At 41.5% G+C, this 12,768-nt stretch overlaps 1 protein-coding gene across 1 annotated transcript in view; it reads right to left on the reverse strand.

The window, feature by feature from the left end:
• Positions 1 to 328: 328 nt before the first annotated feature.
• The window catches only part of MMP2 (matrix metallopeptidase 2), a 484,562-nt gene continuing 472,122 nt past the window's right edge, over positions 329 to 12,768 (reverse strand). The window contains exons 12-13 of the mRNA XM_073605023.1: positions 12,138 to 12,247; positions 329 to 1,103 (exon numbers count right to left, since the gene is read on the reverse strand). Coding sequence (XP_073461124.1) covers positions 1,000 to 1,103; positions 12,138 to 12,247 — 214 coding nt within the window. The 3' untranslated portion in view covers positions 329 to 999. The remainder of the gene's footprint in view (positions 1,104 to 12,137; positions 12,248 to 12,768) is intronic.

Consider the following 12,768-nt stretch of genomic DNA (forward strand, 5'->3'; position numbering starts at 1 on the left):
GGATGTTCACACTGCTGTTCAAAAGTTGGGAGGTATGGATTATGATGTACCTACAGTACAAGTGTCTAGAGGTGTCCAAATAACCCGGGAAAAGAAAACAAGTAGGACCAGTGAAGATTGTATGTTTCCAAACCCTTTATGACTGGGTGTTTAATACAGTAAATACTTCTCTTCCCTTTCAGCTAAGAACACTAGTATATTTCTTTCCAAATACTAACATTATAGGAGCTCTCTTGATGATAGTCATTGCAGCAGTTTAATTTTTCGTTTTGTCTCATTAATCAAGACGTATGTAGTCTACTTGAAGAAATCAACAATCAGGCAAAAATTAATAAAAGAGACTGTTTATTCTGATACTCAAATTTTTTTTAGTAGCACTGTATCTGAGCTGTATATTTTAACACATTTGCTTATTGCAATCATAATGTTTATTCAACCAATCAAAAAAACATATAGGACAATTTACAAATACTGCTTTAGTACCACAATGTTCCTCATGTTTAAATATCAGAGCCTTATAACTGTGGTTTCATTTTCTTCCAACATGTAAAGCATATCCTTCCTGTTTATGTCTAGAATACATACAGTGTTACAATAGACAGTACAGATCATTAAAATATACTGTATATTAGCAGCATATTCCTATCTATATGTATTCTGTCATGACTATTTACTATCATGTAAATGGCACATTGAAAACAGCATGTTTTAAAAATGCTGTTTCATTCCGAAACAAAAGTTAAATATGTTTTCGTAGGAAAATTGTAAACCTAGCCCAAAGAATATTTCACATAACTGTATTAAAACATCCCCCATGCACACAATACATTAAATATTTCTAACACAAAAATGAGGTGCAATTACATGCACTGTCATTATACCAGTGCCAGACTGGTCCTTCACATCATTTCCTTAACCAGCAACAAAAAAATACTACACGTGTAGACTAGAATACATAAAGAAAAAACAAAAAAAAACAGTATTTGAGAAATATACCCTTTAGCATGACAGCCAATCATTTTTAATGTTGCCAACTTTAACAATCTTTAGTATTCTATCTTCCATTTCATGATAGTATTGATCTTTGAAGAAATAGCTGTAGCCTGAAAAACAAGAGGGGGAAATAACAGTAGAATAACAGTGGAAAACAATTCCATAAATTTATGATGAAAAATAAAGAACAATGGTCTGAACTAGGAATGAGTTTTGCTTGTTCAAAGGTTTGGAAAACAGCCAAAATGAAATGTGTGTTTGGCTGAGCCAAACATCCATCTGCAGCAGGAAGTGAAACATTTAGCAGCAGGATTACTGCATGCATGTTAAATGTGATAGCTGTCTGCTCAGGCTGGTCGTTAGGTAGCTAGCAGCCACTAGTGTACTAACAACCCGCAACAAATCCTTGTCAGGACTATTTGTCTGTCAGTCAGGGAATGAATAAACAAAGGGGTGAGGATAGTGTAAAAAAAAAAAAAATCATACCAGACATTTATCTGAGCACGCAGCCTTACAAGCTCAGAAAGAAGTAGGGAAGAAACATGCTATTCCCTCAACAAGGGAGCACCACCTTGTCTTTAAGGAACCCCCTAGCAAAGTCCCTACAACCCTGGCCTGGTGGTTGTGTGTGTCTGTAGAGGGGGGGGGGGGGTCTGCAGCAGGGGGCTTATCAGAAACTTGAAACCCTCTTTAATAATGATACTGCCACTTCCCCTATATGAATGAGTAAGGGGTGCATAGAGTACTCCTACTCATTCATACAAAAAATATACATAATAACACACATTTTCACACGTTCTTAATTAAACAGGAAAAAAATATCCGATAATGTAAATCCATCATCAATTACATTGTCCAGTGAAACATAGTCATGCCAACCATGATGAACAATGCCCATCAACTTGCCGAAAGAAAAAAAAAACACTGCAACATCTAATCTTGTCTCTTACTTGCTACAAATAACAGGTCACAGGCCCTTCAGCTAAATATAAACAAAGAGACAGGATATCCCAGTAGATGCCAATGCCCAAATGTGGTCATATTGATATTTGGTCAATGAAATCACCTGGGATCCCCCTCTCTTATTTACATTTAGTTGTGAGGCCCTGCGAGTAAGCAAGGGTATTAAATGTGTCGGTATCATTCATTGATATCGACGTGGATCTGTATTGCTAGAACTTCTTAAAAAGCATTGGTGTGTTTATTTACTGTTTTTTTTTGCGAATGAGTAGGGCTACTATGTATCCTATATCCATTCACATGGGAGGAGTGGTATCTGGGTAACCCCATATTTTTAAAAGGGGTCTTTTAGATATCAATAGTTTCCCTACTCACAAACCCCAACAACCACTGTGCCAAGGTTGTGTGGAAGAAGCCTGAAGGATCCTTCTTCTTTTTTTTTTTTTTTCTTTTTTTTTTTCCTTCTTTTTTTTTCTTTTTGTGGTGTTTTTTTTACATGGGATCCCCCTTGACATCCACACCAGACTTGCTGTTTTTAGGGGGACCCCATGCCATTTTTTGGTTTGGGGTCCCCTATTAACATCTACACCAGCCTCTCATTTAGGCTAAGGGCCTGGTATAGATTAAGGGAATCTCAGACTGTTTGTATTTACCAGCATTACTATGCCATGTGTTTAACAATACCTTGCCCAGAAAATGGCCATTACTGGTTTAACTGATTCAGCTCCTATTGAGTTCAGTTCTGTATGTTCAGCTCATCACTACTAGTGTTATTGTATATCGGTCAGTTCTATATTTCATTATTAACCACTTAAGGACCAAGCCTCTTTTTGAGATTTGCTATTTACAAGTTAAAAACCGTTTTTTTTGCTAGAAAATTACTTAGAACCCCCAAACATTATAAATTTTTTTTCTAACACCCTAGAGAATAAAATGGCGGTCGTTGCAATACTTTCTGTCACACCGTATATGCGCAGCGGTCTTACAAGCGCACTTTTTTGGGAAAAAATACTTTTTTGAATTAAAAAATAAGACAATTAGGTTTACGTGAACCCAATGTTTAATATTTGAAATTTCATGATATTTACCTCTATAAACCCTACTGTAAAACAATGAGCTTACTTTATAGATCCTTGTAAACTTACTTTATGTATCTTTATAACATTGTATACTCAATAAACTTCTTTTGACAAGGAAAAAATAAGACAACAGTAAAGTTAGCCCAATTTAAATTGATACCTAACATGTCATGCTTCAAAATTGCGCCCGCTCGTGGAATGGCAACAAACTTTTACCATTAAAAATCTTCATAGGCGACGTTTAAAAAATTCTACAGGTTGCATAATTTGAGTTACAGAGGAGGTCTAGAGCTAGAATTATTTTTCTCGCTCTGCTGATCGTGGCGATACCTTACATGTGTGGTTTGAACACTGTTTTCATATGCGGGCGCTGCTCATGTATGCATTCGCTTTTGCACGCGAGCTTGGCGGGACAGGGCGTGTTTAAAATTTTTTTTTCTTATTTATTTTACCTTTTATTTTTTATTTTTACACTGTTCTTTTAAAAAAAAAATGTGTCACTTTTATTCCTATTTCAAGGAATGTAAACATCCCTTGTAATAGAAAAAAAGCATGGCAGGTCCTCTTAAATATGAGATCTGGGGTCAAAAAGACCTCAGATCTCATATTTACACTAAAATGCAAAAAAAAGATTAAAAAAAATTGTCATTAAAAAAAAAAAAAATGTCCCTTTAAGAGCTATGGGCGGAAGTGATGTTTTGACGTCGCTTCTGCCCTGCAATGGTATGGAGACGGGTGGGGGCCATCTTCCCCTCACCCGTCTCCATACCCAGCATGGATCAACATCCGATTGCCTTCGCCACTGCTGACGGCTCCAGTAAGCGACGGAGGGCACCGGAGCGTGGCGGGAGGGGGGGCCCTCTCCCGCTGCCGATAAAAGTGATCTCGCGGTGAATCCTCCTCAGAGACCACTATTATTGGAAACCGGACCACCGGCCGAAAAAGAGGATACTGGGGTTATGGCAGCTAGCTGCTGCCATAACAATGATATTCCTCTTCAAAGTTAGGACGTACAGTGGGGACGGAAAGTATTCAGACCCCCTTAAATTTTTCACTCTTTGTTATATTGCAGCCATTTGCTAAAACCATTTAAGTTCATTTTTTTTCCTCATTAATGTACACACAGCACCCCATATTGACAGAAAAACACAGAATTGTTGACATTTTTGCAGATTTATTAAAAAAGAAAAACTGAAATATCACATGGTCCTAAGTATTCAGACCCTTTGCTGTGACACTCATATATTTAACTCGGGTGCTGTCCATTTCTTCTTATCATCCTTGAAATGGTTCTACACCTTCATTTAAGTCCAGCTGTGTTTGATTATACTGATTGGACTTGATTAGGAAAGCCACACACCTGTCTATATAAGACCTTACAGCTTACAGTGCATGTCAGAGCAAATGAGAATCATGAGGTCAAAGGAACTTCCTGAAGAGCTAAGAGACAGAATTGTGGCAAGGCACAGATCTGACCAAGGTTACAAAAATATTTCTGCTGCACTTAAGGTTTCTAAGAGCACAGTGGCCTCCATAATCATTAAATGGAAGACATTTGGGATGACCAGAACCCTTCCTAGAGCTGGCCGTCCAGCCAAACTGAGCTATCAGGGGAGAAGAGCCTTGGTGAGAGAGGTAAAGAAGAACCCAAAGATCACCGTGGCTGAGCTCCAGAGATGCAGTCGGGAGAAAGTTGTAGAAAGTCAACCACCACTGCAGCCCTCCACCAGTCGGGGCTTTATGGCAGAGTGGCCTGACGGAAGCCTCTCCTCAGTGCAAGACACATGAAAGCCCACATGGAGTTTGCTAAAAAAACACCCGAAGGACTCCAAGATGGTGAGAAATAAGATTCTTTAGTCTGATGAGACCAAGATAGAACTTTTTGGCCTTAATTCTAAGCGGTATGTGTGGAGAAAATCAGGCACTGCTCATCAACTGTCCAATGCAGTCCCAACAGTGAAGCATGGTGGTGGCAGCATCATGCTGTGGGGGTGTTTTTCAGCTGCAGGGACAGGACGACTGGTTGCAATCGAGGGAAAGATGAATGCGGCCAAGTACAGAGATATCCTGGATGAAAACCTTCTCCAGAGTGCTCAGGACCTCAGACTGGGCCGTAGGTTTACCTTCCAACAAGACAATGACCCTAAGCACACAGCACGAAGGAGTGGCTTCACAACTCCGTGACTGTTCTTGAATGGCCCAGTCAGAGCCCTGACTTAAACCTAATTGAACATCTCTGGAGAGACCTAAAAATGGCTGTTCACCAACGTTTACCATCCAACCTGACAGAACTGGAGAGGATCTGCAAGGAGGAATGGCAGAGGATCCCCAAATCCAGGTGTGAAAAACTTGTTGCATCTTTCCCAAAAAGGCTCATGGCTGTATGAGATCAAAGGGGTGCTTCTACTAAATACTGAGCAAAGGGTCTGAATACTTAGGACCATGTGATATTTCAGTTTTTCTTTTTTAACCGGTTCAATACCGGGCATTTTCACCCCCTTCCTTCCCAGACCAATTTTTAGTTTTCAGCGCTGTCGCACTTTAAATGACAATTGCGCGGTTGTGCGATGTTGTACCCAAACAAAATTGATGTCCATTTTTCCCCACAAATAGAGCTTTCTTTTGGTGGTATTTGATCACCTCTGCGGTTTTTATTTTTTGCGCTATAAACAAAAGAAGAGCGACAATTTTGAAAAAAACACAATATTTTTTACTTTTTGCTATAATAAATATCCCAATTTAAAAAAAAAAAAAAACATTTTTTCCTCAGTTTCGGCCGATACGTATTCTTCTACATATTTTTGGTAAAAAAATCGCAATAAGCGTATATTGATTGGTTTGCGCAAAAGTTATAGCGTCTATAAAATACGGGATAGATTTATGGCATTTTTAAAAAAAAATATATATTTTTTTTTTTTTACTAGTAATAGCGGCGATCAGCGATTTTTTTTCATGACTGCGACATTATGGCGGACACATCGGACACTTTTGACACATTTTTGGGACCATTCACATTTATACAGCGATCAATGCTATAAAATTGCATTGATTTCTGTGTAAATGTGACAGGCAGCGAAGGGGTTAACCACTAGGGGGCGGGGAGGGGTTAAATGTGTTTCCTAGGGAATGCTTCTAACTGTAGAGGGAGGGGACGCACAAGGGGAGGAGACCGATCAGTGTTCCGCTGTTCTGGGAACACAGATCGCTCTCCTCTGAACTGACAGGACGTGGATCTATGTGTTTACACACACAGATCCACGGTCCGGCCCGGTTAACGAGCAATCACGCATCGGGTCCCGAGTAACGCGGCAGGTGCACGCGCGCGCCCCCTAGGCGGCCGGGAACCCGAGGCCGTCATATGACGTCCACCCAGGATGGGAGATCCCATCTGTGGACGTCATTTAACTATAGGCAGGTAGGGAAGTGGTTAATAAATCTGCAAAAATGTCAACAATTCTGTGTTTTTCTGTCAATATGGGGTGCTGTGTGTACATTAATGAGGAAAAAAATGAACTTAAATGATTTTAGCAAATGGCTACAATATAACAAAGAGTGAAAAATTTAAGGAGGTCAGAATACTTTCTGTCCCCACTGTATAGCGGCGTGCGGCTGTCCGGAAGTGATTAATGTTACCATAGTCACAATAACAACATTTGTCACTCATTGTAAATGCATTTAGATGAAGAATAGCCTTTGTGAAACACCAAACTCTCTCAGGGCAAACAAAGCTACTAAAGGGTCTGGAAGACATTAGTTATGAAGAAAGGTTGCGAGCACTGAACTTATTCTCTCTGGAGAAGAGACGCTTGAGAAGGGATATGATTTCAGTTTATAAATATCATACTGGTGACCCCACAATAGGGATAAAACTTTTTCGTGGAAGGGAGTTTAACCACTTGCCGACCACCTCATGACAATATACGTCGGCAGAATGGCACGGGCAGGCAAAGTAACATATGGGTACGTTACTTGCCTCCCGCGGGCGGGGGGGTCCGATCGGACACCCCCCCCCGGTGCCCAAGGTGGTCGGTAAAGTTCCCTGAGCAATCCGTGCTGAGTGGGATGCCATCCATTCATGGCCACCCCCTCGCGATTGCTCCCAGCCAATGACAAGCTTCCTTTGCCTCTGAAATGTAAACAGCGGCAGAGGAAGTGATGTCATCTCTCCTTGTGTCGGTCTTTTCTGTTCCGGAGCAGAGGAGAGAAGATATCAAGTAACTGCACCAACACTACATGAACAGTAGAACACATTAGGCACCCATTTCACCCCCCATCACCCCCCAATCACCCCTCGATCACCCCCCTGTACCCCCTGTCACAGTGAGACCAATAGCAGTTTTTTTTTCTGATTACTGCATTGGTGTTAGTTTGTGACAGTTATAAGTGGTAGGGCAGTTAGGGTTAGCCCCCTTTACGTCTAGGATACCCCCCTAACCCCCCCTAATAAAGGTTAACCCCTTGATCACCCCCCGTCGCCAGTGTCACAAAGTGATCGTTTCTCTGGTCGCTGTATTAGTGTCACAGGTGACGCTAGTTAGGAAGGTAAGTATATAGGTTCGCCGTCAGCGTTTTATAGCGTCAGGGACCCCCATATACTACCTAATAAAGGTTTTAACCCCCTGATTGCCGCCTAGTTAACCCTTTCACCAGTGATCACCGTATAACTGTTACGGGTGACGCTGGTTAGTTAGTTTGTTTTTTATAGTTTTAGGGCACCCGCCGTTTATTACCTAATAAATGTTTAACCCCCTGATCACCCGGCGGGTGATATAAGTTAAGTTTTAGGGTCAGATAGGGTCTGTGTCGCTCCAGGCAGTGTCAGGTTAGTACCAGTACCGCTAACACCCACACACGCAGCATACACCTCCCTTACTGGTATAGTATCTGAACAGATCAATATCTTAACTGATCAGATCTATACTAGCGTCCCCAGCAGTTTAGGGTCCCCAAAAATGCAGTGTTAGCGGGATCAGCCCAGATACCTGCTAGCACCTGCATTTAGCCCCTCGGCCCAGCCCAGCCCACCCAAGTGCAGTATCGATCGATCACTGTCACTTACAAAACACTAAACACACATAACTGCAGTGTTCGCAGAGTCAGGCCTGATCCCTGCGATCACTAACAGTTTTTGTTGGTAGCGTTTTGATACAGTCGCTAACAGTCAGGAGCTTTTTTGCCTGTGAGTCTCACTAGTGTACCCCTAAATTTAGAGCCCAAAATGGCAAATCAAAGGTACACTAGTGAAGAGGCCTACACGTTTCAGAGCATGACAGATAGTGAAGAGGAAGTCACTCATCTGTCAGATTCAGGCTCAGAATACGATCCTGTAGAGAACAGCGGCTCCATGACAGATAGCTCTGACGACGGAGTAGTGGTCCCTGCCAAGGTCAAGCGTACCAGACCCCGATCTTCTTCTGCTGTTGTTGAGGTGCAAGAATCGCAGGTCCCTCGTATGGAGCAGAGCAGTATTAGCGCCGCTATTCCTTCTGGTGAACTGGCAAGCATCAGCGGCCTAGTACACCCTGGTCGTAGTCAATCCAGCACTGCAGTAACACTTGGTGACGTGGCGAGTCCCATAAGTGCAGTTCAAGCTGGTGAGGTGGCAAGCACAAGTAGTGTCCCGCTTCCACCAAGAAGAAGACGAACATAGGCCCGTCGTGCCCATAGTGCCCTTCCTACTGTATTCGCCAATCCTAATTGGGAACTCATCACTTCTGCAGCACCCATACTTCCCCCATTCACTGGCCAACCCGGCATTCAGGTGGAAACAGTTGATTTTATGTCACTTGATTTTTATTCGCTGTTTTTCACAGAAGATCTCTATAGATCTATTGTGGACCAAAGCAATTTGTACGCTGGTCAACACATCGCCACTATTCCCCAGTCCTCCCTTGCCAGAGATTGGAAACCAATTACGGTTTCAGAATTTAAGATCTTTCTGGGCCTTTCCCTCAACATGGGCTTAACTAAAAAGAGTGAGTTGCGGTCATATTGGTCCACTGACCCAATTCACCATATGCCCTTGTTCTCTGCCTCTATGACCAGGGCACGATACGAGCAGATTTTGCGGTTCATGCACTTCAACAACAATGAACTCTATCATCCTCGTGGAGACCCTGGATACGATCGGCTCTACAAAATTCGGCCCCTCATGAACCACTTCAACCAACGTTTTGCAGACTTGTTTACGCCCCATCAAGTTGTCTGCATTGATGAGTCCCTGATTAAGTTTTCTGGCCGCTTGTCATTCAAACAGTACCTTCCCAGCAAGCGTGCCAAATATGGGGTCAAGATGTATAAGCTCTGTGACAGGGCCACAGGCTATACATGTAGTTTTATGGTTTACGAGGGCAAAGATAGTCACGTAGAGCCGACAAACTGCCCTGACCACATAGGAAGCGCTGGCAAGATTGTGTGGGACTTGGTGTCACCCTTATTCGGAAAGGGGTACCACTTGTCCGTGGACAATTATTACACAAGCGTGCCACTTTTTAGTCACCTGTTTGATCATTAAATTGGAGCATGCAGCATTGTGCGACCTAATCACCGGGGCTTTCCCCAGCGGCTTGTAGATTCCCGTCTTAGGCTGGGGGAGAGAGCCTGCTTGAAGTGTAATAACTTGCTTGCTATGAAGTGGAGGGATAATAAGAATGTTTTCGTTCTCATCTCCCTTCATGCAGACACGACGATCCAAATTCCTACGGCGACTGGTGTTGTGGAGAAACCCCTCTGTGTCCACGTATATAACCTTAACATGGGAGGGTTGGACCTCAACGACTAGTTGTTGGCTCCGTACCTAGTTGCCTGTAAGGCCAGACACTGGTACAAGAAAGTGTCTGTTTATTTATTTAAATTGGCTTTGCTGAACGCTCATGTGCTATACAGAGCTTCAGGATGAACTGGATCCTTCCTTAAATTCCAGGAAGAGATCGTCAGAGCCCTTCTGTTTCCAGGCGGTGCTCCACCTCACTTTCCCCAACCAAATGTAGTAAGCCGGCTGCATGAGAGGCATTTTCCTTATGTCCTCCCGAGTACCCCTACCCAACGAGCCCCCCAAAGAAGATGTCGTGTCTGCAGCAAGCGCGGATATTGTCCCTCCTGTCCTGACAATCCTGGTCTTTGCATTGGTGAATGTTTTGAACGCTACCATTCACTAGTTGAGTATTAGCGTAGGGTACAGCATTGCACAGACTAGGCACACTTTCACAGGGTCTCCCAAGATGCCATCGCATTTTGAGAGATCCGAACCTGGTACCAGTTACAAAAGTTAAAGTTACAAAAAAAAAACAGCGCCATTGGGAAATTGGGAAAGCATTTTATCACACCGATCTTGGTATGGTCAGATGCTTTGAGGGCAGAGGAGAGATCTAGGGTCTAATAGACCTCAATTTTTTCAAAAAAGAGTACCTGTCACTACCTATTGCTATCATAGGGGATATTTACATTCCCTGAGATAACAATAAAAATGCTAAAAAAAAAAAAAAATGAAAGGAACATTTTAAAAATAAGATAAAAAAGAAAAAAAAATAATAAAAAAAAAAAAAAAAAAAAGCACCCCTGTCCCCCCCTCCCCCCCCCCCCCGTTCATTTTAGCAGTAGACCTCCTCTGTAAATCTAAAGTGGTAACCTGTAAAGGCTTTTAAAGGCTTTTAAAAATGTATTTAGTTTGTCGCCACTGCACGTTTGTGTGAAATTTTAAAGCATGTCGTGTTTGGTATCCATGTACTCAGCCTAAGATCATCTTTTTTATTTCATCAAACATTTGGGAAATATAGTGTGTTTTAGTGCATTAAAATTTTAAAAAGTGTGTTTCTTCCCCAAAAAATGTTTGGGGGTACAAAGTAATTTTCTTGCAAAAAAAAAAATTTTTTATGTAAACAAAAAGTGTCAGAAAGGGCTTTGTCTTCAAGTGGTTAGAAGAGTGGGTGATGTGTGACATAAGCTTCTAAATGTTGTGCATAAAATGCCAGGACAGTTCAACCCCCCCCCAAATGACCCTATTTTGGAAAGTAGACACCCCAAGCTATTTGCTAAGAGGCATGTCGAGTCCATGGAATATTTTATATTGTGACACAAGTTGCGGGAAAAAGACACTTTTTTTTTTTTGCACAAAGTTGTCACTAAATGATATATTGCTCAAACATGCCATGGGAATATGTGAAATTACACCCCAAAAAACATTCTGTTGCTTCTCCTGAGTTCGGAGACTTTTTGGGAGCCTAGCCGCGTACGGACCCCAAAAACCAAGCACCGCCTTCAGGCTTTCAAAGGGTGTAAATTTTTAATTTCACTCTTCACTGCCTATCACAGTTTTGGAGGCCATGGAATGCCCAGATGGCACAAACCCCCCCATTTTGGAAAGTAGACACCCCAAGCATTTGCTGAGAGGTATGGTGAGTATTTTGCAGGAAGGTCAGGAAGGGGGTAAATTCTTCCGGGGCTGAAGTGGTTAACAAGATACGTGGCCACTCATTAAAATTGGAAGAAAAGAGGTTTAACCTTAAACTACGTAGAGGGTTCTTAACTGTAAGAGCGGCAAGGATGTGGAATTCCCTTCCACAGGCGGTGGTCTCAGAGGGCATCAATAGTTTCCAAAAACTATTAGATAAGTACCTGAACGACCACAACATACAGGGATATACAATGTAATACTGACATATAATCACACAAATAGATTGGACTCGATGGACTTGTTTCTTTTTTCAATCTCACCTACTATGTAACTATATATTGTTTTTAATTTGCACCTGGTTTAAGAGTGTAAAAACATGCTTCACTCTCAGTTCAAATAGCGTCAAGAGGAAATGAAAAAGCATTCTCGTGTGTCTGACTTCAGTGCCAGCCAGTCATGGAGTAAAGGAGGTGTTTGCTGCCAATAGCATTCAGATGTTGAATTCCAGAATTATGTCTAGAACATCATAAAGAACATGAGCAGTGTTCAGGTTTAAGTGACAGCATGAGGGGTTTCCAGGACCCACACAGACCACTTCTAGTATAATCTGTCTCAGTTTTCAAGAGGGACTCTGCACTGTGTGAAGGCATTGTTTGTCCACTCCTGCCTTGATTGTTTGCATAAGTTTCTGAATAAGTCACAAGGCAACTTACCACTTCCACGGATATCTGCCACAGCATCCAAATTATCGTGTACGCCATTCCATGAATCTGCAATTAGTTTTGGGAAACCAGGGTCCATTTTCTTTTTCGCTTCATTATATCTGAGCAAATAAGATAACAAATAAATTAGATTTAAGTTCAAACTTGATTAGAGAAACTTCACCAAAAAATACTGATGCAATGTACATTGATATTATATTAACCACTTCAAAGACACTTTCACCTCCTTCCAGTCCCGACCAATTTTCAGCTTTCAGCACTGTCGCACTTTGAATGACAATTGTACAGTCATGTAACACTGTACTCATATGAATTTGTTATCATTTTTTCACACAAATAGAGCTTTCTTTTGGTGGTATTTGATCACCACTGAGTTTTTTATTTTTTGCTATATAAATGAAAAAAGACAGAAAATTTTGAAAAAAAAAATGTTTTTTGCTTAGTTTATGTTATAAAACTTTGCAAATAAATAATCTTTCTTCATCAGTTTAGGCCAAAATGTATTGTGCTACATTTTTGGGGTAAAAATAACTCACAACAGTGTATATTATTTAGGGGATATACAGTATATCTGAAAATTGATCAGTTGAGACCCTAAAACGCTGGGTGCTAATATGAAATA

The sequence above is a fragment of the Aquarana catesbeiana genome, linkage group LG11, assembly GCF_042186555.1.
Source record: "Aquarana catesbeiana isolate 2022-GZ linkage group LG11, ASM4218655v1, whole genome shotgun sequence".
Classification (NCBI taxonomy): Eukaryota; Metazoa; Chordata; class Amphibia; order Anura; family Ranidae; genus Aquarana; species Aquarana catesbeiana.